The following is a 24,426-nucleotide window of genomic DNA, read 5'->3' on the forward strand; positions in this document are numbered from 1 at the left end:
TTTCTTGGAAAACATACGTTCTGTGAAGCTCCCTTAGAAACCCTTACTGGGGTGGAGAGATTAGGGCCATTGTCTTAGCCTGTTTTGTGTTGCTATAACAGAGTATCACAAACTTGGTAATTTATAAGAATATGAATGTATTTCTGACAGCTCTGGAGGCAGGGAAGTCCAGTATCAAGGTGCTGGCATCTTGTGAGGGTCTTCTTGTTGTGTCATCCCATGAGAAGGCAGAGGGCAAAAGAGCATGCAAAAAAAAAAGGGTGGAAGGGGGCCAAACTCATCTTTTTATCAGAAACCCACTCCCACAATAATGACATTAATCCATTTATGAGGTCAGAAGCCTCATGACCCAATCAACCTCTTAAAGGTCTCACCTCTCAACACTGTTGCATTGGGGATTAGTTTCTAAAACATGAACTTTGGGGGACACATTCAGACTACAGCATTCTGCTCTTGGCCCCAAAAATTCATGTCTTTTTTACATACAAAATACATTTATTCCATCCCAATAGCTCCAAAGATCTTAATTCATTCCAGCATCAACTCATAAGTCCAAATTACCAATTGTCATCTAAATCAGGTATGGGTGACACTCAAGGCAGGATTCATCCTGAGGCAAATTCCTCTCTAGTTGTCAGCCTGTAAATCAAGACAGGTTATCTACTTACAAAATACAGTGGTGGGATGTGTGGAGGATAGACATCCCCATTCCAAAAGGAAGATATAAGCAAGAGGAAAGGGCCAAGTAAGTCCAAAACCCAACAGGGAAAATAACAGTGTCTTAAAGCTGGAGAATAATCTTTCACTCTTTCACTTAAGAAATGTCTAAGAAGTTTCAGACTTTCCCTACAGCTGTCCTCTTTCTCTGAGCCCCCACCAGCATCACCTTTAATCCTCCAATTATTGCAATCTAGGCTTTTTCTAGGTTGCTCCTCCAAATTCTTCGAGCCTCTATCCATTAACCAATTCCAAAGTCACTTCCACATTTTTAGGTATTCCTTATAGCAACAATTCCACTTCTGGTACCAAAATCTGTATTAGAATTCTCCAGAGAGACAGAACCACTCAGTTCTCCAACTCACATGCCAGTCTCCTCTGGAAATACCTTCACAGACATAACAGAAATAATGCTTTACCAGTTCTCTAGGTACTCCTAATTTAGCCAAGTTTACACCTAAAATTAACCATCACAGGCATCTCTAATTTTTGGTTCCTGTAATAGGATGGAAAATTATACACATATATAACGTACATATTATGGATATAAAATTATAGATACACTATAATATAGAGTGATATATATTATAGATATAAATATATATATTATATATAGTTTTCTCCCTCCCTTTTAAAATGAACTTTATTGAGGCATACTTTTTTCTTTTAAGTGGTCTTTATTTTTTAATTTTCTTGAAGGTAAAATTTAAATTATGAGAATAGGTTTTCTTTTTTTTTTGAGATGGAATCTCACTCTGTCACCTATGCTGAAGTGCAGTGGCACCATCTCGGCTCACTGCAATCTCCGCCTCTGGGCTCAAGTAGCTGAGTAGCTGAGTACTTCCCAAGTAGCTGAGTACTTCCCAAGTAGCTGAGACTACAGGCAAATGCTACCATGCTGGGCTAATTTTTGTATTTTTTGTAGGAAAGGCGTTTCACCGTGTTGCCCAGGCTGGTCTTGGACTCAAGTGATCTGCCTGCCTCGGCCTCCCAAAGTGCTGGAATTACAGGTGTGAGATTACACAGGCTGAGAACACTTTTTCATAGATTGACTAAACTCCAAGTTTTAGAAGAACAGACACATGTCTGTCTGTTTCGCTCAACATGTTATCTCATTATCTAGCATATCTGCCACATAGCTGGCAATCAATAAGTATGCATTCAGTGAATGAATAAATGAGTAGATAAAATAGTTCTCTATGTTCTTTTTCTCGTTTAAATTTTTTCCACTGGCACGGTGGCTCATGCCTATAATCCCAGCACATTGGGAGGCCAAGGCGAGTGGCTCACCTGAGGTCAGGAGTTCAAGACCAGCCTGGCCAGCATGGTGAAACCCCGTCTTTACTAAAAATACAAAAATTAGCCAGGCATGGTGGCATGCACCTGTAATCCCAGACAGGAAATCGCTTGAAACCAGGATGTGGAGGTTGCAGTGAGCCAAGATCATGCCACTGCACTCCAGCCTGGGCGACGGAGCAAGACTCCATCTCAAAAAAAAAAAAAAAAATTTTTTTTTCTTCATATGATTTTTTTTCATTTTTAAAAATTGTGGCAAAATATACATAACACAAAATTTACTTCCTTAATCATTTTTGAGCATACATTTCAGTGGCATCAAGTTTATTCACAATCAGCCATCAAAACCATCATCTCCAGAACACTTTTCATCTTACAAAACTGAAACTCTCTACCCATTAAGCAACAACTTTCCATTTCTTTCCCCCATCCCACCCCCGCAACCCACAGCCCCTGGAAACCACCATTCTACTTTCTGTCTCTGATTTTGACTATTCTAAATACCTCATATAGTTGGAATGATATAGTACTTGTCTTTTTGTGACTGAGATTTCACCTAGCATAATGTTCTCAAGTTTAATCCATGTTGTAGCATGTATCACAATTTCCTTTTTTTTAAGGCTGGATAATATTCCATTGTATGTATATACCACATTTTCCTTATCTATTCATCTGTCAATGGGTTGCTTCCATGTTTTAGATGTTGTGAGTAATGCAGCTATGAACATTGGTATGCAAGATATCTCTTTAAGACGGTGCTTTCAATTCTTTTGGGTATATACTCAGAAATGGAATTGCTAGATTAGATGGTAATTCTATATTTAAAGTTTTGAGGAACCACCGTACTGGTTTCCAGTGTCTGTGCTATTTTCTACTCCCACCAACAGTATATAAGGGTTTTGATTCCTCTATGTCCTTGCCAACACTTGCTATTTTGTGTTTTTTTTTTTTAATAGTAGCTATCCTAATGGGTGTGGGATAATATCTCATTGTACTTTTGAGTTGCATTTCCCTAGTGATTAGTGATGTTGAACATTTTTCATGTGCTTATTGGCCATTCATCTATCTTCTTTGAAGAAATTATTGCAGTATAATTTACATGAAATAAAATGCACCCATATTTAAAGATACAGTTTGAAGAGTCTTGACAAATGTCTCTATTCATGTAACTATTAACACTACTTCAATCAAGATTTAGAGCGTCTCTGTCACTCCAGAATGTCATCTTGTGCCCTTTGGCCACAGTTCTCTCACACTCCTGGCCTTGTGCAACTATTGATGTGCTTTCTGTCACTGTAGATTCATTTTGCCTCTCTTAGCACTGCACTTACATGGAATTCTGCACTGAGTACTCTTTTGCATTTGGCTTCTTTTGGCATAATATTTTTGAGATTCTTCCATGTTGTTTCAGGTAGATGCATGATATTTTATAAGTGAAAATTCATGAATCAGTGAGCAGGTGGGAGGTCATAATAACAGTGATACTTATTAGACACTTGTTATGTGCTATGTGTTATGTGCTAAGCACTGTTGAAGCTTTATAAATACATACTATCTTATTTAAACTTACGTTTAAATCAACCCCATGAAGTGATATTATTAACCCATTTGAAAGACAAAGAAACTGAGCGACAGGGAGTATAAGTAATTTGCCAAATGTCACACAACTGCCCAGTGGCAGAGCTGGGATTTGAGCTCAAAGAATATAACTCCAGGGTCAGTTTGTAAAACTGCCACACTATGCTAATTTATCAGGCACTGGGTAAGCCCAAGCACTTCTTCTTCTTCTTCTTTTTTTTTTTTTTGATGGAGTCTCACTCACTCTTGCCCAGTCTGGAGTGCAGTGGCGCAATCCCAGCTTACTGCAACCTCCACCTCCCAGGTTCAAGTGATTCTCCTGCCTCACCCTCCCAAGTAGCTGGGATTAGGGATTACAGGAGCATGCTACCAAACCCAGCTAATTTTTGTATTTTTAGTAGAGACGGGGTTTTGCCACGTTGGCCAGGCTGATTTCGAACTCCTGACCTCAAGTGATCTGCCCACCTCGGCCTCCCAAAGTGCTGGGCTGACAGGCATGAGCCACCACGTCTGGCCAAGTCCTTCCTTCTTTCAAAGCCCAAGCACTTCTGAGAGTATCCGGTAAACATCCTGCTTCTCTTCCTCTTTTTCCTTTCTCTGGCATTCCCAGCTGGCATTCCCAGCCTCTTCTCATGCCATATCACCTGAATAAGGGGACACATACACTTTCTAAACAAAAAGCCTAAATTGTCACTAGTAAACCAAAATCCTGGGGAAAAAAACGAACAATAGAGGAATAGAAAAGAAAAGCAATTACATTACATTTCTCATTAATGCCAACTTGCCTAATTTCATGGGCCAGCGCTTATTTTCATGCTTGATTTCTCATGAGACTGGACAGGAACACTAAAAAATGGGTTCCCCAGCTCTAAGTCAGTGTTTATTTTGACAGAAATGGCAATCTACATTTCCACTGTATTACCAGAAGAATCAATATTGTTCTGCACCATTTCCATAAGCTAGCCTAGTGCTGTACATTTGTTTTTGAGTTAATAAACATTTTAAAATGAGAACTTGCTTATTCATTATTCATTATATCCTCACAAAGGCCAGATTACTTTGGAAAGGCAGAAATTATAGGAGCCCCATTTTTCAAGGTGACTGGATGAGTTGCCTGAGATTACACAACTACTTCTGGATGATCTTCAAGGTTAATGGTCAAGCCAGGCCTAACTGGCATCTCCCAACATCACCCCCTAGCCCTTGCTCTGGTCGCCAGGACAGTGGTCTCTTGGTTGTAAGTAAGAAGTATGTTTCCAGTTTGGGTTATGCTAGTATCAGTGGGAGATATTGTAATCCACTTCTCTAATCAAAGAACAAATTATTTCTTCATATTTTTAGTACATGAGAGTAGAGAATTTTAACAACAGATACCTTAATTACTGTCTTTTTTTCCAACTTGCTTTCACAGACCAGTGACCTTTTCTATTTCCTAGTAAACAAACTTCATGAGTACTTGCCGGAGTCTAGGGATAAGAATGCACTACAAAATCAAAGCCAAAGGGTTGATGAGCTGGTGTAAGTACTAACTAGATAATCATCGATTTTTTTTTTTTTTTTTTTTTTTTTTTTTTTTGCTAGGGTGTTAAAGATAAATGGAAGACACTGGACAAAATATATGCTGGGTTAATGATTAATGGCACTGCAAGTTTTTCTTCCTGTGGATTTTATTTTTATTTTTATTTATTTATTTATTTTCTCTTGAGACAGAGTCTCGCTCTGTTGCCCAGGCTGGAGTGCAGTGGCACGATCTTTGCTCACTGCAACTTCTGCCTCGTGGGTTCAAGCAATTCTCATGCTTCAGCTTCTGGAGCAACTGGGATTACAAGCTTACGCCACCACACCTGGCTAATTTTTGTATTTTTAGTAGAAACGGGTTTTCACCATATTGGCCAGGCTGGTCTCGAACTCCTGACCTCAGGTGATCCATCCACCTCAGCCTTCCAAAGTGCTGGGATTACAGATGTGAGCCACCATGCCTGGTCTCTTCCTGTGGATTTTAAGAAATAGAACTCATTTTGTTCTAATTTTAATGGAAGGATGCACAAGAAACTAGTAATATTTGTTGTCTCAAAGTGGGAAAAATGGGTATCTGGAGGAGAGACAGCTTTCACTGTATTCTCTTTTTTACCATTGACATTTTGAGCCAAATATTACCTCTCTGAAAATATTAAAAATTTAAACAATAATTTTAAAGCAGTGTCTGATTATCCTAAAAACTTTGGAAAAGAGATACATATAAAATGATTTAGTACTGACATCCAGCTATTCATTCATTCAACAATTTTTTTTCTTTTTTTTTTTTAGAAAAGTTCTCACTCTGTCCCTCAGAGGGAGTGCATTGGTGTGATCATGGCTCACTGCAGCCTTGACCTCCTGAGCTCCACACTCAGCTAATTTTTGTAAAGATGGGGTTTTGCCATGTTGCCCAGCCTGGTCTCAAACTCCTGGGCTCAGGCCATTCGCCCACCTGGGCCTCCCAAAGTGCTGGGATTACAGCATGAGTAATATGTTAGCTACCCCGCCCCACCAGCAAATGTTTTTGAGTGTTTACTGTGTAGCAGTCAGAGTAGGCACTTAACCAATGTTAGCAATTTGATGTACAAAATTTATTTCCTGTACTTTTTTCTGTATGGATATCTGGAAGCAGTTTTAGCAAAAATTACTACTTTTGTGGAATTCTGAGCTTCTAATGAAATCATGCCATTTCTTTGCCTTTTATCGTTTATTTTCTAGGGCATGCATTGAAATTATACAGACCCTAGTATTGATGTTCAGAGAAACAGAAACTGAGTCATCACGCCTGAACACATTGGCAGCTAAGAAGTAAGGTCTTTTAGAAGACATTGGGACCTTGTAGTTGCAACCCATTAACTATTCTTATTAAGTGTCTTCCAAAGCACATAATTCTCCAACTTCCCTGTTCAACACCCTTCCAAGTATATTTCACTCTTTTGTTTTTCTCCTTCCTTCCATGATGAACAGGTTAATTGGCACAGGCCGAGTTCTCTCTGTCTCTCTGGATTATTAAGGGTACAAAGATTTTCTCAGCATAATTTTTTTTGTCCTAGTCTGGTGAACTTGAAAAAGACCAAATGACCCATCATACATTAAAAGCCGGGGGATCTCCGCCAGAATTTCCCATAGTGTCCTTATATCCACACAACAGAAAAACTGCAAAATCAGGTGTTATAGTAGCCTCATTTACAATATAATCGTGTGACCTTAGAGTAAATGACTTTGGAGAGTTTATTAATATCTAGGGTGAGCTGCTGTAATAAAGACACTCTAGGCCAGGCACGGTGGCTCACGCCTGTAATCCCAGCACTTTGGGAAACCAAGGCGGGTGGATCACCTGAGGTCAGGAGTTTGTGACCAGCCTGACCAACATGGTGAAACCCTGTCTCTACTAAAAACACAAAAATTAGCCGGGCATGGTGGTACGCGCTTGTAATCCCAGCTACTCGGGAGGCTGAGGCACGAGAATGGCTTGAACCTGGGAGGTGGAGGTTGCAGTGAGCTGAGATCACACCATTGCACTCTAGCCTGGGCAACCCCATCTCAAAAAAAAAAAAAAAAAAAAAAAATAGATACTCTAAAATATGTGGCCCAAAGAAGATCTTAATTGAAATCTTTCTTACACAACAGCTCAGAGTAAATATTCAGGCTTTCAAACACAAGGTGAGCCAGGGACCTAGGTTTTTTCCCCTTTGTTACTCTGTTGCCTGCTATCATGTTGTCTTTGTCCTTATAGTGTAAGCTGGCTGACCTTGATGACTTCATTATACCCTGTGGGAAGCAGAAAGAGAAATAGAGGGCATTCCAGTTAAAAAAGAAAAAAAAAAAAAAGAGAGAGAAGCAGAGGGCAAACAAGCTTCCTTTTTAAGCAAGGCATGTAACACTTCTACTCACATTCTCCTGGTGAGAACTTCAGGCACATGGCCACACCTAGCTGCAGGAGAGGCTGGAAATGTGTCTGTAGTTGGACAGCTATGTGCCTAACTTCGTTTTGAATGGTAATGGGGACATCTGTTATTAAAAGAAAGAATGGAAGAATGTATAGGGGGGGACAGTAGCATTCTTTGTCTTTTGATTTTGATTTGCAGTTTTGCATACTGTCTGCTTGATTTTTTATTTTATTTTATTTTTTTGATACAGAGTTTTGCTCTTGTCACCCAGGCTGGGGTGCAATGGCACGATTTCAGCTCACTGCACCCTCTGCTTCCTGGGTTCAAGTGATTCTCCTGACTCAGCCTCCCAAGTAGCTGGGATTACAGGCATGAGCCACCATGCCTGGCCCTAATTTCATTAATTAATATTTATTTTTCTTTCTTTCTTTTTTCTTTTTTTTCGAGACAGAGATTCACTCTTGTTGTCCAGGCTGGAGTGCAATGGCACAATCTTGGCTCATGGCACTCTCTGCCTCCCAGGTTCAAGTGGTTCTCCTGCCTCAGCCTCCCAAGTAGCTGGGATTACAGGCGTGCACCACCATGCCCGGCTAATTTTGTATTTTTAGTAGAGATGGCATTTCACCATGTTGGTCAGGCTGGTCTCAAACCCCGACCTCAGGTGATCTGCCTGCTTCGGCCTCCCAAAGTGCTGGGATTACAGGTGTGAGCCACCACGCCCGGCCTCATTAATTAATATTTCTTAAGTACACTTGCTATGTGCCAGGGACTATGGGCATACTATGCTTTTTTTCTTTTTTTTTTTTTTTTTAGATAGGGTTTCACTCTCATCCAGGCTGGAGTGCAGTGACACGATCTTAGCTCACTGCAGCCTCGACCTCCCTGGGGCTCAGGTGATCCTCACCTCCCCAGTAGCTGGGACCACAGGTACGTGCCATCATGCCCTGCTAATTTTTTTGTATTTTTCATAGAGATGGGGTTTTTCCATGTTGTCCAGGCTGGTCTCAAACTCCTGGGCTCAAGTGATCTGCCCCCCTCTTACCCCCAAAGTGCTAGGATTACAGGCATGAGCCACTGTGCCAAGCCGGCATATTATGTTGTGTAGCAGGAGTGGGCAAACATTTCTGTAAAAGGTCATATAGAAAATAGTTTTGGCTTATCACGTCATACAATCTGTGCTGCATCTACTCAGTTCTGCCATTGTAGCACAAAAGCAGCCATAAACAGTACATGAACGAATGGACACAGTTGTGTTCTGATAAACTTTATTCACAGAAACAGGCTGTAGGCTGGATTTGGCCTGCAGGCCATAGTTTGCTGAGCTCTGCTTTACAGCAAACAAGAAAATACACCATGCCAAGCTAGTTCTTATTTTTTAATTTTTTTGTAGAGACAAGGTCTCACTTTGTTGTCGGGGCTGGTCTCAAACTCCTGGACTTAACTGATCTTCCCGCCTTGGCCTCCCAAAGTGCTGAGATTACTGGCATGAACCACTGCGCCCAGCTTGAATACTTCTTTATGCGATTGGTAGTACTGCCGTTTCCCTAATCTCCAAGATGGAGGTTCAACATTATTTTTGATATTTCTGTCTTCTCCCACATTAAAATTATCACTAAATCTGGTTATCCTTTTTCTCCACCTTTTGGTCTCTACCTTTCTGTTTCCAAGTTGAAAAAAATCATCCTTAGTCACCTCTGTTGTAAAGTATTGTTTTTATGGGGTTTTCTTTGTTCTTTTTCTTTAAAAGCATTGCCTTTAATTGTTTTGTTTTAGCTTGGTTTGATCACATCAGCAGTCCTATATCAAGCCTCTTTCCTGATATTACCAATTCTTTTCATGTCCTTCAATACATATATTACATTGCTATAGTAGAGTCTGGTTGTAATATTAACTTTTCTCAGCCAGTTTTTATATCCCTAGGGTCAAATCATGTGCCCCATAGTATTACGTAGCCCAGTAAATATCTAATAAAACTGTATTCGTTTTCTTTTTTCTTTTATTTTTTTTGAGATGGAGTCTCACTCTGTCACCCAGGCTGGAGTGCAATGGCATGATCTTGGCTCACTGCAACCTCTACCTCCATGGTTCAAGCAATTCCCCTGCCTCAGCCTCTCAAGTAGCTGGGGATACAGGTGTGTGCCACCACGCTCGGCTGATTTTTTTTATGTTTTTAGTTAAGACGGTTTCACCATGTTGGCCAGACTGGTCTCGAACTCCTGACCTCAGGCAATCCACCCGCCTCGGCCTCCCAAAGTGCTAGGATTATAGGCATGAGCCACCGCACCCGGGCTCTTTCTTCTTTTTTTGAGACGGAGTTTTGCTCTGTCACCAGGGCTGGAGTGCAATGGTGCGATCTTGGCTGACTGTAATCTCCGCCCCCTGGGTTCAAGCAATTCTTGTGCCTCAGCCTCCTGAATAGCTGGGATTACAGGCATGCACCACCACACCCTGCTAATTTTGTATTTTTAGTAGAGACGGGGTTTCACCATGTTAGTCAGGCTGGTCTTGAACTCCTGACCTCAGGTGATCCACCCCCCTTGGCCTCCCAAAGTGCTGGGATTACAAGTATGAGCCACCGTGCCCAGCCAAAATTGTATTAGTTTTCTATTGCCATATAACAAATTATCACAAACTTAGTGGCTTAAAACAACATGTATTTCTTATCTCACAGTGTCCGTGGATCAGAAATCTGGGCACAGCTTAACTGGATCCTTTGCCCAGGGTCTCACGAGGTTTCAGTTGAGGTGTTGGCCAGGCCATAGTCTCATCTGAGGCTTGGGACTCTTCCTAGCTCATTTGGGTGGTTGCTGGCAGACTAAATTTCCTTACAGCTGTGGGACTCAGGTGGCTTGTTTCTTTGCAGGAGAGTATCTCTTTTTCGGGGCTCACCTGATTAGAGCAAGCCTACTCTGGATAATCTTCTTTTGATTAACTCAACAGTCAGCCAATTAGGGCCTTTATTATATTCTCAGAATCCCTTCACCTTTCCCATTTCATGTAACATAATCACAAGAGTGACAGACAAACATATTCAGAGCTATTGCCCATACTTAAGGGGAAGGAATTTGATAGGGTTTGTACCAGCAGGCTGGGAATTTTGGAAGCCACTTTAGATTTCTGCCCACCACAATAACATGGACTGACTTAGGAGACTATCGATGTGGCCTTCAAAGTCTGTATTTTTAAAGATATTGTAGTACATTCAAAATTCATACATTAGAAATAATAACAACCTAAACAATAAAGTATTAAACTGTTGGGACTGTTTTTAAGGCTGTGATGTCAATCCTCTAAGTTATCTCTATTTTCAGGAACTACCATTTTGATTAAAATTTCTTCTATCTATTATTGTCCTAGTGGATTTTAAATTGAATTGGCAGAAGGGGTGGATTTCAAATTAAATTCCATTTGGGTAAATAAAAAAGCGGTTAATCATTTCAGCATTTTCCTCTTTATTATTTTCATGAGTGGAGATTTCATTAGTTCAACATACTTGGCTGTAACTTTCTTGAAATGTGCCATATTTTTTCATATCCTAGTATTGTTAGGGTTGAATTCATATGTTATCATAGCAAGTGACCCATAATTTGAGAGTTCTTTCTCTTTGCTTTGGATGTATGATACTTTGAAAATAAGCTGTTACTGAAAATAAAGGACTGTAATTAAATATAACAGTGAATGGAATGCCAATTCAAACAATATCAAGAAACACTTCTAAAGGGAGTGTTCTGTTGATTTTAAAAGGGTCTTCTGAAAGTAAGATTGGCCATTTTAAATAGCCTGAATAAAACATTATTAAATACCCTGTAGGGTATATCCTGCTTTTGTGAGAAATGTACTAACTGACATGATTCTTCTTTCCAAATATAAGAACTAGACTTGCTTTTTGACTTGGAGAAAGGAAGAGCATTGTATTTTTACTAGAGTGTAGGTTAATCATGAGCTTCTAATCATGGTGACGATTTAAATGATTCTAAGAAGATTAGAAAGCCTCAGATCCTACTAAACAAGGGTATTTATACTCACCCTCCTTTTTTCCATTATGAAAGGAATGCTTATGGTTATGTAGAACTTTTGTATAGTACTATCTTTGAATTATTTTACTACTCCTACCCCTCAAATCTACTCTGACATTGTCTTCAATTAGGCAACTGAGTTTTTAGCAGTCTGCCTTCAGCTGCTTTTCAACCATACAGGGGTTATACTACCCAATAGGAGGAGATAGCGTTATTAACCCAGCTCATCAGGATGCACATGTAACATTTAAGTGAGTTATCAATGGACAAGTACCCCACACTGGAAAGTAAAATATCTGAGGTTTTTTGGGATCAAATAAGCATTTTACGAAATGGTGGAGTTGGGTGCGGAGGCTCATGCCTGTCATCCAAGCACTTTGAGAGGCTGAAGTGGGCAGATTGCTTTAGGCCAGGGGTTCAAGTCCAGCCTGGGCAACAAAGCAAGACCCCATCTTTATGTTTAAAAATTTTTATATTTAAAAAAAAGAAATGCTGTACATTATTAACAAAAACCAAGAAAAGGAAGCAAACTTAGTGTCCAGCAATGGGTGAATGGATAAAGAAAATGTGGTACATATACACAATGGAATATTATTCAGCCATAAAAATGAAGTCTTGTTATTTGTGACAACATGGATGAAACTGGAGGATATTAGGCTAAGTGAAATAAGCCAGGCACAGAAAGACAAATACGAGTTTGACTTTTGAGTTCATGCATGATCTCACTTACATATGGAATCTAAAAAAGCCAAACTCATAAAAACAGAGAGTGTAGAATGGTGGTTGTCAGAGGCTTAGGGGTGGGGTGGAATTGGGAGATGTTGGTCAAAGGGTACAAAACTTCAGTTAGACAGGAGGAAGAAGTTCCAGAGATCAATCATACAAATATGGTGACCATAGTTAATAGCAATGTCCTGTATACTTGAAAATTGCTGACAATAGATTTTGTGTTCTCACTATATAAAAATAAGCATGTGAGGTAATGCATATGTCAATTCGCTTGATTTATAAAATATGTACACATTCTACAGTATATACATATTTCAAAACATCATGTTGTATACCATAAATATATACAATTTTTATTATCAATTAAAAAAAGTAAAAACTGAAAGTGGTGGCTCAAGCCTGTAATCTCAGCTACTTGGCTGAGGCAGGGGATCACTTGAGTCCAGGAGTTCAAGACCAGCCCGGGCAACATCATGAGATCCTGTGCCAAAAATAACCCAAGCAAACAAACCTAAAAAAAGAAAAAAGAAGAGCTGCATACTGTTGCTTTGTCCCAGAGATACACAGTGCATATTAGCATATAAAGCCTCTGAGAAGTCCTGTAGTAAACACATCTGATGAACTTGGTTTAACCAAGTATTTCCCCTATCTCCTTTGACCACAGAATCTATTTTAACTATAATATTGTCTGGAATTAGCAATCCATAAAAAGTCCTTTGGAAAATAATGCTATAATTGAAATTACCCAAATCTCCCTTAAATCCAGATTTTCTAGTCTTTCTAAGCTATGTGGACTTCTAGAACTACACTCGCTCTGAGCCAGAAGACCAAGAAATTATATTTTCATTTAAATTTTTTATCTCTAGATATTCATTTGCGTGTCCAAGGATCCAAAACTTCAGTCAAGGATGGTCTGCAATGCTTCATTCTTTTAAACATAATTATATCCAGTGTTTGAAACTTGGCTTCACCATTTTTCCTCTCAACACTTTGCTCACTAATTGCCTTTTATTTATTTTTTTCCAGGGGAGCACTATTTAATCTCTTGGTAATTTTAATTAGTGAGCCTCAGATTCCAAAATCTTGTCCTGTGTTTGATATCCAGTTGGTGGCTGATTCAGCTTTAGTCAGAATGTCTTTTGACGCTGAGGTGAGATGAGAATTTGGGGGGTAAACTATTATATATATATATATAGGGGCCCTGGCTTCTTTTAATGTGGACCATGACACCGTAGAATACAGAAACATAATTAAACCAAAGAGTAGATCTTTTGTCATTAACCTCAAAACTTAGATAACTAGTCAGTCTAAAGTAGATTTAGAGATTTAGAGGGTCAAGAAAAAGGAAAAAATAACTATTCAGTCAATATTAATATATCCCTTTTATATGTCTTAAGGTATGTATATTAAGGAAAGTAATTAGCATTCTTTATAAATTTGATAAATCTGTTTATGTCTGTCTGTGTACAAAATATGATGGATATGTAATTCCATAGCAGGGGTCTAATGGGTGAAAAATCACTGTCTTAGAGATTTTAGGGTTAACTCTTATACTTTACCATTTTCCTACCTATATGAACAGTATAAATTCTCAGCAAGAGTTACTTGTTTTTCTAAGGTTGTACCAAGACATTAGAAATATCAAACTGCCTAGAAGGCATACCTTCTGAGAGAATAAACCAACTTATTATTAGTTTATTTTGAGCCAGGTTAACAGATTTTTTTTTAAAGGATGAAACATGATTTGATAGTTCTTAAATATATGGTCAGAATTATGTTTTAGAAAACTCATTCAGTCATTCACTCAGTAATTTTTTTTTTTTTTTTTTTTAAGAAAGGGTTTCACTCTGTTGCCCAGGCTGGAGTGCAGTGGCACAATCTCGGCTCAGTGCAGACTTGACCTCCCAGGCTCAAGTAATGCTCTCACTTCAGACTCCCGAGTAGCTAGGACTACAGGCATGAGCCACCACGCCTGGCTAATTTTTGTATTTTTTGTAGAGATGGGGTCTTGCCATGTTACCCAGGTTGATTTCAAATCCCTGAGCTCAAGCGATTTGCCTGTCTCGGCCTCCCAAAATGCTAGGATTACAGGCATGAGCCACCACACCCGGCCACAGTCAGTAAATATTTATTGAGCATCTATTATGAGCAAACAGTGTGCTAGGCAGTAAGGTCAAAACAGTAAGCAAAACAGACACGACCCCTGCCTTCATTAGTTTCTACTCTGCTGGGAGAGACAGACATTATTCAAATATATCCATGAATATATAATTACAGACTGTATATAGAGAGTCTCCAATACCACTTTCAGTGGTGGATTAGGGATTAAAGAGTGGGGTGGAACCAAGACTCAGATAGGCAGGGCTATTAAGAAGCTAGTGCCATAATCTAGGTAAGGAATGATATGGGCCAGAGGGAAGCATTCCTTGACCACCAAATGAGACTAGTCCTCCTTTATAGAGTTCCCTTAACTTCCTGTACATTTCTTTCATAGCCCTTGTCTCAGTTTATAATTAGGCATTTGTGTATTTGATCGCTTGATGTTTGTTCCCCAACCAGATTGTATGTTCCATGAGGGCAGGTCTCATGTCTGTGTTGTTCTCCCTTGCGTCCCCAACACCTAGCATGGTGTCTGATGCATATTTGTTGAGTAAATAAATGAAGAAAAGAAGAAAAGGGATAGTAATTGTAAAGAGGAGTTTGGAATTCTTGAGAGGAATGAAGTATCTCTAAACCCTCTATTTATCCATCCCACAGAAGGAATCTTAGTTTAATTTGGGAATAAGCCTAAATTCCCCAGAGAATCTCTCACCTCAACTCGCGGGGGGGGAGGGGCGTGTATTTCTACATTCTTGAAAGGAAGTAGGGTTGTTGATCTGATTGATTTTGCAAATCAAGTATGCAATTTTTTGTCTTAGTATTCTGTGGGCCAGCCAGGGATAATGGCTTGCATCTGAATCCCAGCTACTCAGGAGGCAGAGGTGGGAGAATCGCTTGAGGCCAAGAGTTCCATACCAGCCTGGGCAACAAGCGAGACCCTGTCTCTACAAAAATAAAAAATCAAAAATTACCTGGGCATGGTGGCACATACCTGTAGTCCTAGCTACTGGGGAGACTGAGGTGAAAGGATTGGTTGGGCTCAGGAATTTGAGACCAGCCTGGGCAATATAGTGAGACCTCATCTCTACAAAAAATTAAAGAAATAAGATTAGCCAGCATGGTAGCTTGCACCTGTAGTCCCAGCTACACAGAAAGCAGAGGTGAGAGGAATGGCTTGTGCCCAGGAGTTTGAGGCTGCACAGACCCATGACCACAGCACTGTACTCCCACCTGGGTGGCAGCATGAGACCTTGTCTCAAAAGAAAGAGAAAGTTTATTGTATAAGTACCTAAAGGGAACCATGGGAAATTATCGTTTTCTGACTTGGCTTATGACATTGCATTGATTATTCTTGAAAATTCTAGTTACAGAAGCTTATTCTGGAGTATACAAATACTGCTACAGCACTTTTATATGAGATACTTCTTGTCTTTCAGCAGGTACAATTGTTAAAAATTATATTTTTACATATTTTATGTAACTATAAATTACATGACTATTACATATTATGATATAAGTATATTATGTGATTATGTTATATGATTAATAATATATCAAAAATGCTTGTATTTGAGATGGTCTCCAAAACTGGTTGATTTCAATGATATGAACTTTGCTCTTAAGTGCTCATCTAGTTTATTTTCCAAAACTGATTTTAAGGATTCGATTAATCAGGATAAAAATGTATTTAAGAATGAGTATCCTTTTATATACAACTTGAACTTTATGAATATAACTTGCTTATTTCCTTGAGTCTTTTAGGGAAATCTCGGATTGGGATCCACAAAGTTTGCTATTAGCTGGATAATGTCCTTTCTACAAAGCTGTCCTCCCATCGTAAGTATCTAGAAGTCAAAACGAAATCACCCCCAAGCCTAATTAAACAGATACTCTTGTGCTTAATTAATAAAACACATATTTTCCCTGTGACGTAATCAAGTTTATCAACTAGAAGCAAAGTGTAAATCTGACAGTTTATTATTTAATTGATAAATTGTTTTTACATTTTGGACCTGAATGTTTAAGGTACTGAAATTATATCTTAAATGGGAACGTTATTTCATGAAAAACTCTAAGATACATGTAGAAGACAGAATATTAAATTATTAGCTGTATAATTAGGTAAAAAGATAAACATTTACCTTAAATAGTGAGTATGAATCTAACACTTGGGATCATTTGTGTGCTCTGTCCCACAGACACCATCCTAGTTCCTATTATCACCATTTCTTTCCTTGATGCTACAATCACATCTCAATGGTCTGTCCCTGTCTTCCTACCAGATTACAGGCTGAGGGATCCATTTGAAATAAAAATCTGATTGTCATCCCTTGCTTCAAATCTCTCAATAACTCTTCCTTCTGAATGAAGACTAAACTCCTTAACATGGCCTACAGGGCCCTGCGTGCTATGGCCGACAGCTTCCTCTGGTCCCTCAGCCTCCCTGCTGTGTGGGTCTCTTGCTCACCATCCCTCTCCCCACCACCACCCCCCTCCCTGCAGCTGCATCACAGGACCTGTACCATTGCATCTGTCTCTCCATTGGAAATGCTTTTCCCTCCCTTTTTCACCTGGTCAACTTCTACTCATCCCTCAGGCCTCAGGGCCCCTTCCTGGGGTGTGGCAGTGGAGGACGCTTCTCTGCCCCCCGTGACAGGGGAGATTCCCTCATTAGAGGCACAAACAGTGCATGGCATGGTGTCCTCTTCCTCTGCTTTACAGGCCTCGTCACTGTTGCAGTTTGCATTTGTTTGTGTTATTATTTGCTTCTGCCGTGTCACAGACATTAGTGCCCACTCATATTCTGTCTCTTCCTCCTTCTGGGCACATGGTGGGACTGCACTTCCCTCTCCATGTGAAATTGTGGGGTGGAGGTGGTCTCTGTGGCTGCTTTGGCTAATGAAATGTGATCAGAAGTGGCCTATGTCACTTCTGGGCAGAAGCTTTAAGAGCCAGTATGTGCCACCTGGCATTCTCTTTTCCTTTGGCATAGCACCCACAAGGTGGCTGCTCTGCCTGCAGATGGCCAAGAGTAACCACAGTGAGCAGAGCCCTGCAGACCCCTCTGGGACATGCAGTGTGAATGAGTAATCAACCTTTGCTGTTTCAAGCAAAGCATTGGTATTTTGGGAGGTTTGTTACCACAGCATAATCTAGTCCATCACGACTGATAAAATATCTTTCTCTTCCAACAGACTGCCAGTGCCGTGAGGGTAGAAGCTATGTCTGTTGTGCTAGGCACACCATAAATGTTCAGTAAAATATCTGCTGAATTAATTGTAGTAGAGGCTTTATCCCTTAATCTCTTCCCACCTCCTCAAACTTATGCATTCAGTCAACAAACACTTAATTGGAAATCTCTTCAAAAGAGTAATCTAAACTAAATTTCCATTGCTGATGGACACGAGGTAATATGTTCTTTTTTTTTTGAGACAGAGTCTTGCTCTGTTGCCCAGGCTGGAGTGCAGTAGTGCTGCGATCTCAGCTCACTGCAACCTCCACCTCCCAGATTCAAGCAATTCTCCTGCCTCAGCCTCCCAAGTAGCTGGGATTACAGGCGCCTGCCACCATGCCCGGCTAAATTTTGTATTTTTTAGTACAGACGGGGTTTCGCCATGTTGCCCAGGCTGGTCTGGAACTCCTGACCTCAGGTGATCATCCACCTTGGCCTCCCAAATTGCTATTACAGGCATGAGCCACTGTGCCCGGCCTGTTCTCTTTCCATATATGGACACGCATCTGTTGGACCGTCAGTGGTCCCCTGCTGTTTCTCTAGAGTGATGTTGGGTCTGTTCTATGGGATCTAGACTCTCTTGTCAGATCCCTATGACATATGTTTACACAAAGCTGGCTGGGGCCAGAGGGTACATTTGTCAGTAGAACAGCCAGCTGCCTTCTACAGAAGTTGAGCCCATGAACTTGTCTTCCTCAGTAGCACACAGGCCCCAACCAATCTCAGACCATTTCACAGAATGTTTGAAAGTTATAGTCATTCACAGCAATGGAAGCTCATATGTGCAAGATGCAAGACCCCTTTGTTTTCTGTGTGGTGGCTGCAGACCCTATTACATGGACTGATGTGTGGAAATCTGGGTTTTACAGACTCCACATAACAGGGAAGTTTCTTTTTATTTATTTTTTTATTTTTATTTTTTTACTTTTATTTCCCATGTAAGCCTTCCTGCATGGTTTTATTTATTTATTTATTTATTTATTTATTGGAGACAGAGTCTCCCTTTGTCACCCAGGCTGGAGTGCAGTGGCACGATCTCGGCTCACTGCAACCTTCACCTCCTGGGTTCAAGTGATCCTCCTGCCTCGGTCTCCCAAGTAGCTGGGATTACAGGCACCTGCCACCACGACCGGCTAATTTTTGTATTTTTAGTAGAGACAGGGTTTCGCCATGTTAGCCACGCTGGTCTCAAACTCCTCACCTCAGGTGATCCTCCCACTTCGGCCTCTTAAAGTGCTGGGATTACAGCTGTGAGCCACCATGCCTGGCCGCATTTATTTATTTTAAAAATTTTTTAAAAATGAGATGGGGTCTTGCTATGTTTCCCAGGCTGGTCTCAAACTCCTGGGCTCAAGCAATCCTCCTGCCTCAGCCTCCTAAGTAGCTGGGAATACAGGCATGTGCCACTGCACTCCGGCTAAAAGGAAGTTTCTTTACCAGCCTCTAAAGTTGGTTCACCAAAGGAATTGGGTTGAGTATGAGGCTAGTCTGTGACCATGAAGCATGTAAGGATGAAGGGTTGGCAAAAGAAAGCTTCAATATTAACCCAGTTATAAACAGTATGGGCAGAAACAAATCATTCAAGAGACATTTGCAAGCAAAGAAACTGGGATCATTGCTATGCACCTGCATGTCAGTCAGCTCTCATTATCTTACTTGGTTAGAGAAAGGTGCTAGAAAAGTTAAAAACTTAATTTCTAAATAGGCTAATTAACATTGTTCTGTTCTACTGCCTCAGACTCTCTCAGCTCAAGCTGTGTTTGCCAGGCAATATACGTTTAATCAATATATATATAATGTTTTGTCAACGTATGTAAATGGTCTGGAATGGGAAAAATCCACTTCCACCTACTTGCCCTACCTGTAGGGAAGGGCCAGTCGCAACATATTACAATAGAAAAGGCAACACATTTTTACTGATACTAATTTAATGGGTGCGTAGTGTGACCTGTTGGTTAGAGCTTGAAAAGGCACTAGCGTTCTTTTCTGCTTTTCACACAAGCCTACGTTTATGGATTGTAATTACACAGAAGAGTAACTACTTGCACTCGCCCAGGCTGGAGTGCAGTGGTGCGATCTTGGCTCACTGCAACCTCTGCCTCTGCATTCAAGCAGTTCTTGTGCCTCAGCCTCCCAAGTAGCTGGGATTACAGACATGTGACACCGTGCCTGGCAAATTTTTGTATTTTTAGTAGAGACGGGGTTTTGCCATGTTAACCAGGCTGTCTAGAACTCCCTGCCTCAAGTGATCTACCCGCCTCAGCCTCCCAAAGTGCTGGGATTACAGATGAGCCACAGCGCCCGACCTGGCCTCCTATACTTTTTTTTTTTTTTTGAGATGGAATCTTGCTCTGTTGCCCAGGCTGGAGTGCAGTGACATGATCTCGGTTCACTGCAACCTCTGCCTCCTGAATTAAGCGACTTTCCTGCCTCAGCCTCCTGAGTAGCTGGATTACAGGCATGCACCACCACACCTGACTGATTTTTGTATTTTTAGTAGAGATGGGGTTTCACCATGTTGGTCAGGCTGATCTCGAACTCCTGACCTCGTGATCCACCTGCCTTGGTCTCCCAAAGTGCTGGGATTACAGGCGTGAGCCACCACGCCCAGCTTCCTCCTATACTTTTTATTTGACATTGGATACCATTTCAATAAGGAACATTGCAACAGTGGTGTTAGGGTAGTGAGGGCTTCAGTCTAGATTTGTAGTTGAAGCTCCAGCTGAAATAGTTGCTTTTGTGGGTGGCACACAGCCTACATGTAACTGTATTTTCCTTGTCTAGATTACTTTTGTGGCCAGTATTGTGAAACAAGTGGTGAGGGGTCTTTCAGCTTCATTTCAGCTGCTAAGTCCCTGCCAAGCAGTTCTGTTGTACCAGCAATTTTACATCCTCAAGAGCTGTCTGCGGCACAGCAGGACTCTAGCTGAGTATATTAGGAATAACTACAGAGAAGAATTCAGGTAAGAAAAAATGTCTGAATCTAATCTGCAGTAAGATTTCACTCATTTCTGAGTTCATGCAAACCTGCAACATAGTCCAATATTTAGAAGATTAGGTATTTATCGGGAATTCTTTTTTGTTTGTTTGTTCTTTTTGAGATGGAGTCTTGCTCTGTCACCCAAGCTGGAATACAGTGGTGCAATCCTGGCTCACTGCAACCTCTGCCTCCCAGATTCAAGCAATTCTCCTGCCTCAGCCTCCTGAGTAGCTGGGATTACAGGCGCCCGCCACCATGCCTGGCTAACTTTTTTTTTTTTTTTGTATTTTTAGTAGAGACAGGGTTTCACCATGTTGGTCAGGCTGATCTCGAACCCCTAACCTGATGATCCACCCACCTCAGCCTCCCAAAGTGCTGGGATTACAGGTGTGAGCCACCGCACCTGGCCTATTTTTGTTTTTAATAATATTTCACTTTGATCTGTGAAAATGGTAGGATTTTGGGGACCTCTAAGAACCATTGCCATTTGAAGTATATTCCCAGGCCAGAAAAGACTAGTGAAACATCAAACTCTCTTTGAAGAACGGTTTGTCACTCATTGTCTTTATTGTAGCTGCATCTCACGGAAGTAGTAATAATTTTAACCTGCTATGAGTAATTAAGAGTAATAAACTTGGCTGGGCACGGCGGCTCACGCCTGTAATCCTAGCACTGTGGGAGGCTGAGGCGGGCAGATTACTTGAGGTCAGGAGTGTGAGACCAGGCTGAGCAACATGGTGAAACCCCGTCTCTACTAAAAATACAAAAATAAGCTGAGCCTGGTGGTGCACGCCTGTAATCCCAGCTATTTGGGAGGCTGAGGCAGGAGAATCACTTGAACCCAGGAGGCGGAGGTTGCAGTGAGCTGAGATCATGCCAACACACTCCAGCCTGGGCAACGGAGGGATATTCTGCCTCAAAAAAAAAAAAAGTGTAATAAACTTCACTGAAGAGGATAATAAATTATGGATTGTGACTTACAATTGAGTTATTGGACAGAAGCAATTGATAAAGGAGTAACAATTAATGAACACGGTTATCAGGGGTTTTGTTTGTTTCACTTACCCCTCTCAGTAACAGAACAGTAAGAAAGAGCAGTAGCCAGCATTGGCTTCATCTGCCAGCCTATTCTCCTGCACCTCAGGGATTCCATTTCTATTTATAGGCTGCCAAAGCCAAGTGCACTTAGCAGTGCAGCCCTGCATAGCACCTATTAAGGAGAAAACCCAGGTTGTCTCTGACTTAAGATGAAAAGGGTACGGCGGACACAGCTTTGTCATTTGTTTGGATGAAGACGTAAAAGGATGTGGAGACATAAATTACAGCCTTAGATTGTCTTTAAAAAAAAAAAAAAAAAAAAACTACAGTCCAATTTATAGACTTTTTTTTTTTTGACACAGGGTCTCACTCTGTCACCCAGGCTGGAGTGTAGTGCTGTGATCTCGGCTTATCACAATCTCTGCCTCCTGGGCTCAAGCAATGCCCCCTCCCACTTCAGCCTCCTGAGTAGTTGGGACTACAGGCATGCACCATCACGCCTAGCTAATTTTTTTATTTTTAGTAGAGATGGAGTTTTGTCATGTTGGCCAGGCTGGTCTTGAACTCCTGGCCTCAAGTGATTCACCTGCCTCGGCCTCCTAAAGTGCTAGGATTACAGGTGTGAGCCACCACACTCAGCCATGGACTTTTTGTCTTCCATGAGGTGTTCCATTCTGACTCCCATAAAAGGGATTTGTTTGGCTCTGAGCTGGTCCAAACAACCCAATTCCCATCTCTTCCCTCCTGCACCTCCTCACTTAAAAATATATATATATTAAGGTAAATTTCACATAGTATGAAATTTACCATTTTAAAATATACAATTCCATAGTTTTTAAATTCACCATATTTTGCAACTGTCATAACTATCTAATTGCACACCATTTTCATCACCTCAAAAGAAACTCAGTATCCATTAAGCAATCACACCACATATTCTCCTCCTCCCAACCCCTGGAAACCACTAATTTACTTTCTGTTGTGATGGATTTGCCTATTCTGGACATTCTATATAAATGGAGCATATAATATGTGATCTTTTGTGTCTGACTTCTTTCACTGAGCTTAATGTTTTCAAGGTTCACCCACATTGTAGCATGTATCATACAACTCAATTTTTAAAACTTAGATACAAACATCTGAAAATCAGGACAACTGGCAAAGTGGTGTCACACTTGTGAGATGACAACAGTTAGGCAGAACTCCTGCAGCTACCCCCTTAGGTGCATCATGTACTGTTTAGTTTGCCACCATCTCCTCTCTCTCTTGCTTACTCTTACCCCCTAAATTACATTGCTGGTAGCCATTTAGGTTTGGATTCTTGTTTTAAACTAGTGTTTTCAACTCACATTGCATTGGAATTATCTGAGCAACTACAGGTTGAGCATCCCTAAACCAAAAATCCAAAATTTGCAATGCTCCAAAATCCGAAATCATTTGAACACCAACATGATGCTCAAAGTAAATGCTCATTGTAGCATTTCAGATTTTACATGTTCATATTAGGGATGCTCAACCATTAAGTATAATGCAGATACTCCAAAATCTGAAAAAATCTGAAATCCGAAACACATCTGATTGCAATCGTTTTGGATAGGAGATACTCAACCTATTAAAAAAATACTGATAACCAGGTGTCACACGTAGAAATTCTGTTTCCATTTGTCTGGCGTGGTACCAGGGCTGTGAGATTTTAAAGATAAAGCTCTCCAGGTGATTCCAATGTGCACTCAGGGTTGAGAACCATTCTTTTAAGTCATCCAAGGGGATGGTTGAAGTCTTTCTCATTTTTGCCTCTTCCTCTGGCCTTTCCTAGGCTTTTACTGAGGCCGTGGGGGATGAGTTCTACTCTTCCCTCTTGACTTGGCCCTAGTAGTCACCACAGCTTGACCCTTTCATTTCAACTCCTCACTGCGCATTGCCTGATAAACCAAGAAGCAGGAGCCTCTGCTCATACTGTGGTGAGGACGGTCCACATGTCAGAGATTTTCTAGGTCACAAATGGGGGAGATTGGAGGGCTGAAAATGCTGACCAAATCTTGTAGCTTAGATTCCCACACCCAACAACCCTAGCCAGTGAGTGTGAATGTACTCAAGTGACCAATGTGAAAATTCTTGTTTTTAAAACTCTCTATTTTGTTTCTTTTTATGATTTGCAGGTACTTTATTCACATGCCAGCCTTGCAGAAAAGGCTCCCATTGTGTTACCCCATCACTCAACCTACCACTCAACTTTTTCATGAAGTTCTGAAATTGGTTGAATAGAAACAAACAATGTACGCAATGTTAATAAGAGTATAAAATGTTAATCAAGAGTCAACTTGATATTCACGAGAACCATTTTTTTATTTGTTTAATATCTGGCTATCTCTGAGTCCTATAAATAAAGATTTTAATTGAATGTTCCATCAATACCTCTCTATGAGAAGTTTAAAATTTTAAAAAATAAATTTGCTTTATTATAAGTGTGCAAAGATCTTTATGCCATTGGGCAAAAGAGCCATTTCTTTATTAGAGTAGTTCTTCAAACTCACTCTTGCCACAAAATAAACGACTATCCATCAAGACACAGGAAAAAGGAATGCAGGGATTTAGGAAAGCTGTACTCACTTCTCTTCAACCTTAGCAGCAAAAGCAAGAGGGTTCTCAAAATTCTCCTGATAATAGTTCTGTTGCCTTAAGCAATAGGATGCCGGGGAGTGTGGGAGCCTGAGGCATGGGCATTCAAGTTCTTCTCAAGGTGTTTTATCTTCTCAGCTTGGGCACAGTGTTCTCGGTGAAACCATGCCAGGCACAGGAGCATGCTCTTCACCCGATTCTGTACTCAGAGCC

The 24,426-nt window shown here is 40.7% G+C and overlaps 1 protein-coding gene across 2 annotated transcripts in view; it reads left to right on the plus strand.

Annotated features, from left to right (window-relative positions):
- Nucleotides 1–24,006, plus strand: part of C12H12orf56 (chromosome 12 C12orf56 homolog) — a 117,200-nt gene extending 93,194 nt beyond the window's left edge. Inside the window, exons 7-13 of one of the 2 annotated variants that reach the window (XM_016923103.4) lie at nt 5,003–5,109; nt 6,328–6,417; nt 13,271–13,394; nt 15,709–15,783; nt 16,106–16,180; nt 20,361–20,539; nt 23,754–24,006. In XM_016923103.4, the coding sequence (XP_016778592.1) occupies nt 5,003–5,109; nt 6,328–6,417; nt 13,271–13,394; nt 15,709–15,783; nt 16,106–16,180; nt 20,361–20,539; nt 23,754–23,859 (756 nt within the window). In that variant the 3' untranslated portion in view covers nt 23,860–24,006. The remainder of the gene's footprint in view (nt 1–5,002; nt 5,110–6,327; nt 6,418–13,270; nt 13,395–15,708; nt 15,784–16,105; nt 16,181–20,360; nt 20,540–23,753) is intronic. The other variant, XM_016923104.4, reaches the window with a different exon arrangement.
- Nucleotides 24,007–24,426: the final 420 nt, after the last annotated feature.

The sequence above is a fragment of the Pan troglodytes genome, chromosome 10 (assembly GCF_028858775.2).
Source record: "Pan troglodytes isolate AG18354 chromosome 10, NHGRI_mPanTro3-v2.0_pri, whole genome shotgun sequence".
Lineage (NCBI taxonomy): Eukaryota > Metazoa > Chordata > Mammalia > Primates > Hominidae > Pan > Pan troglodytes.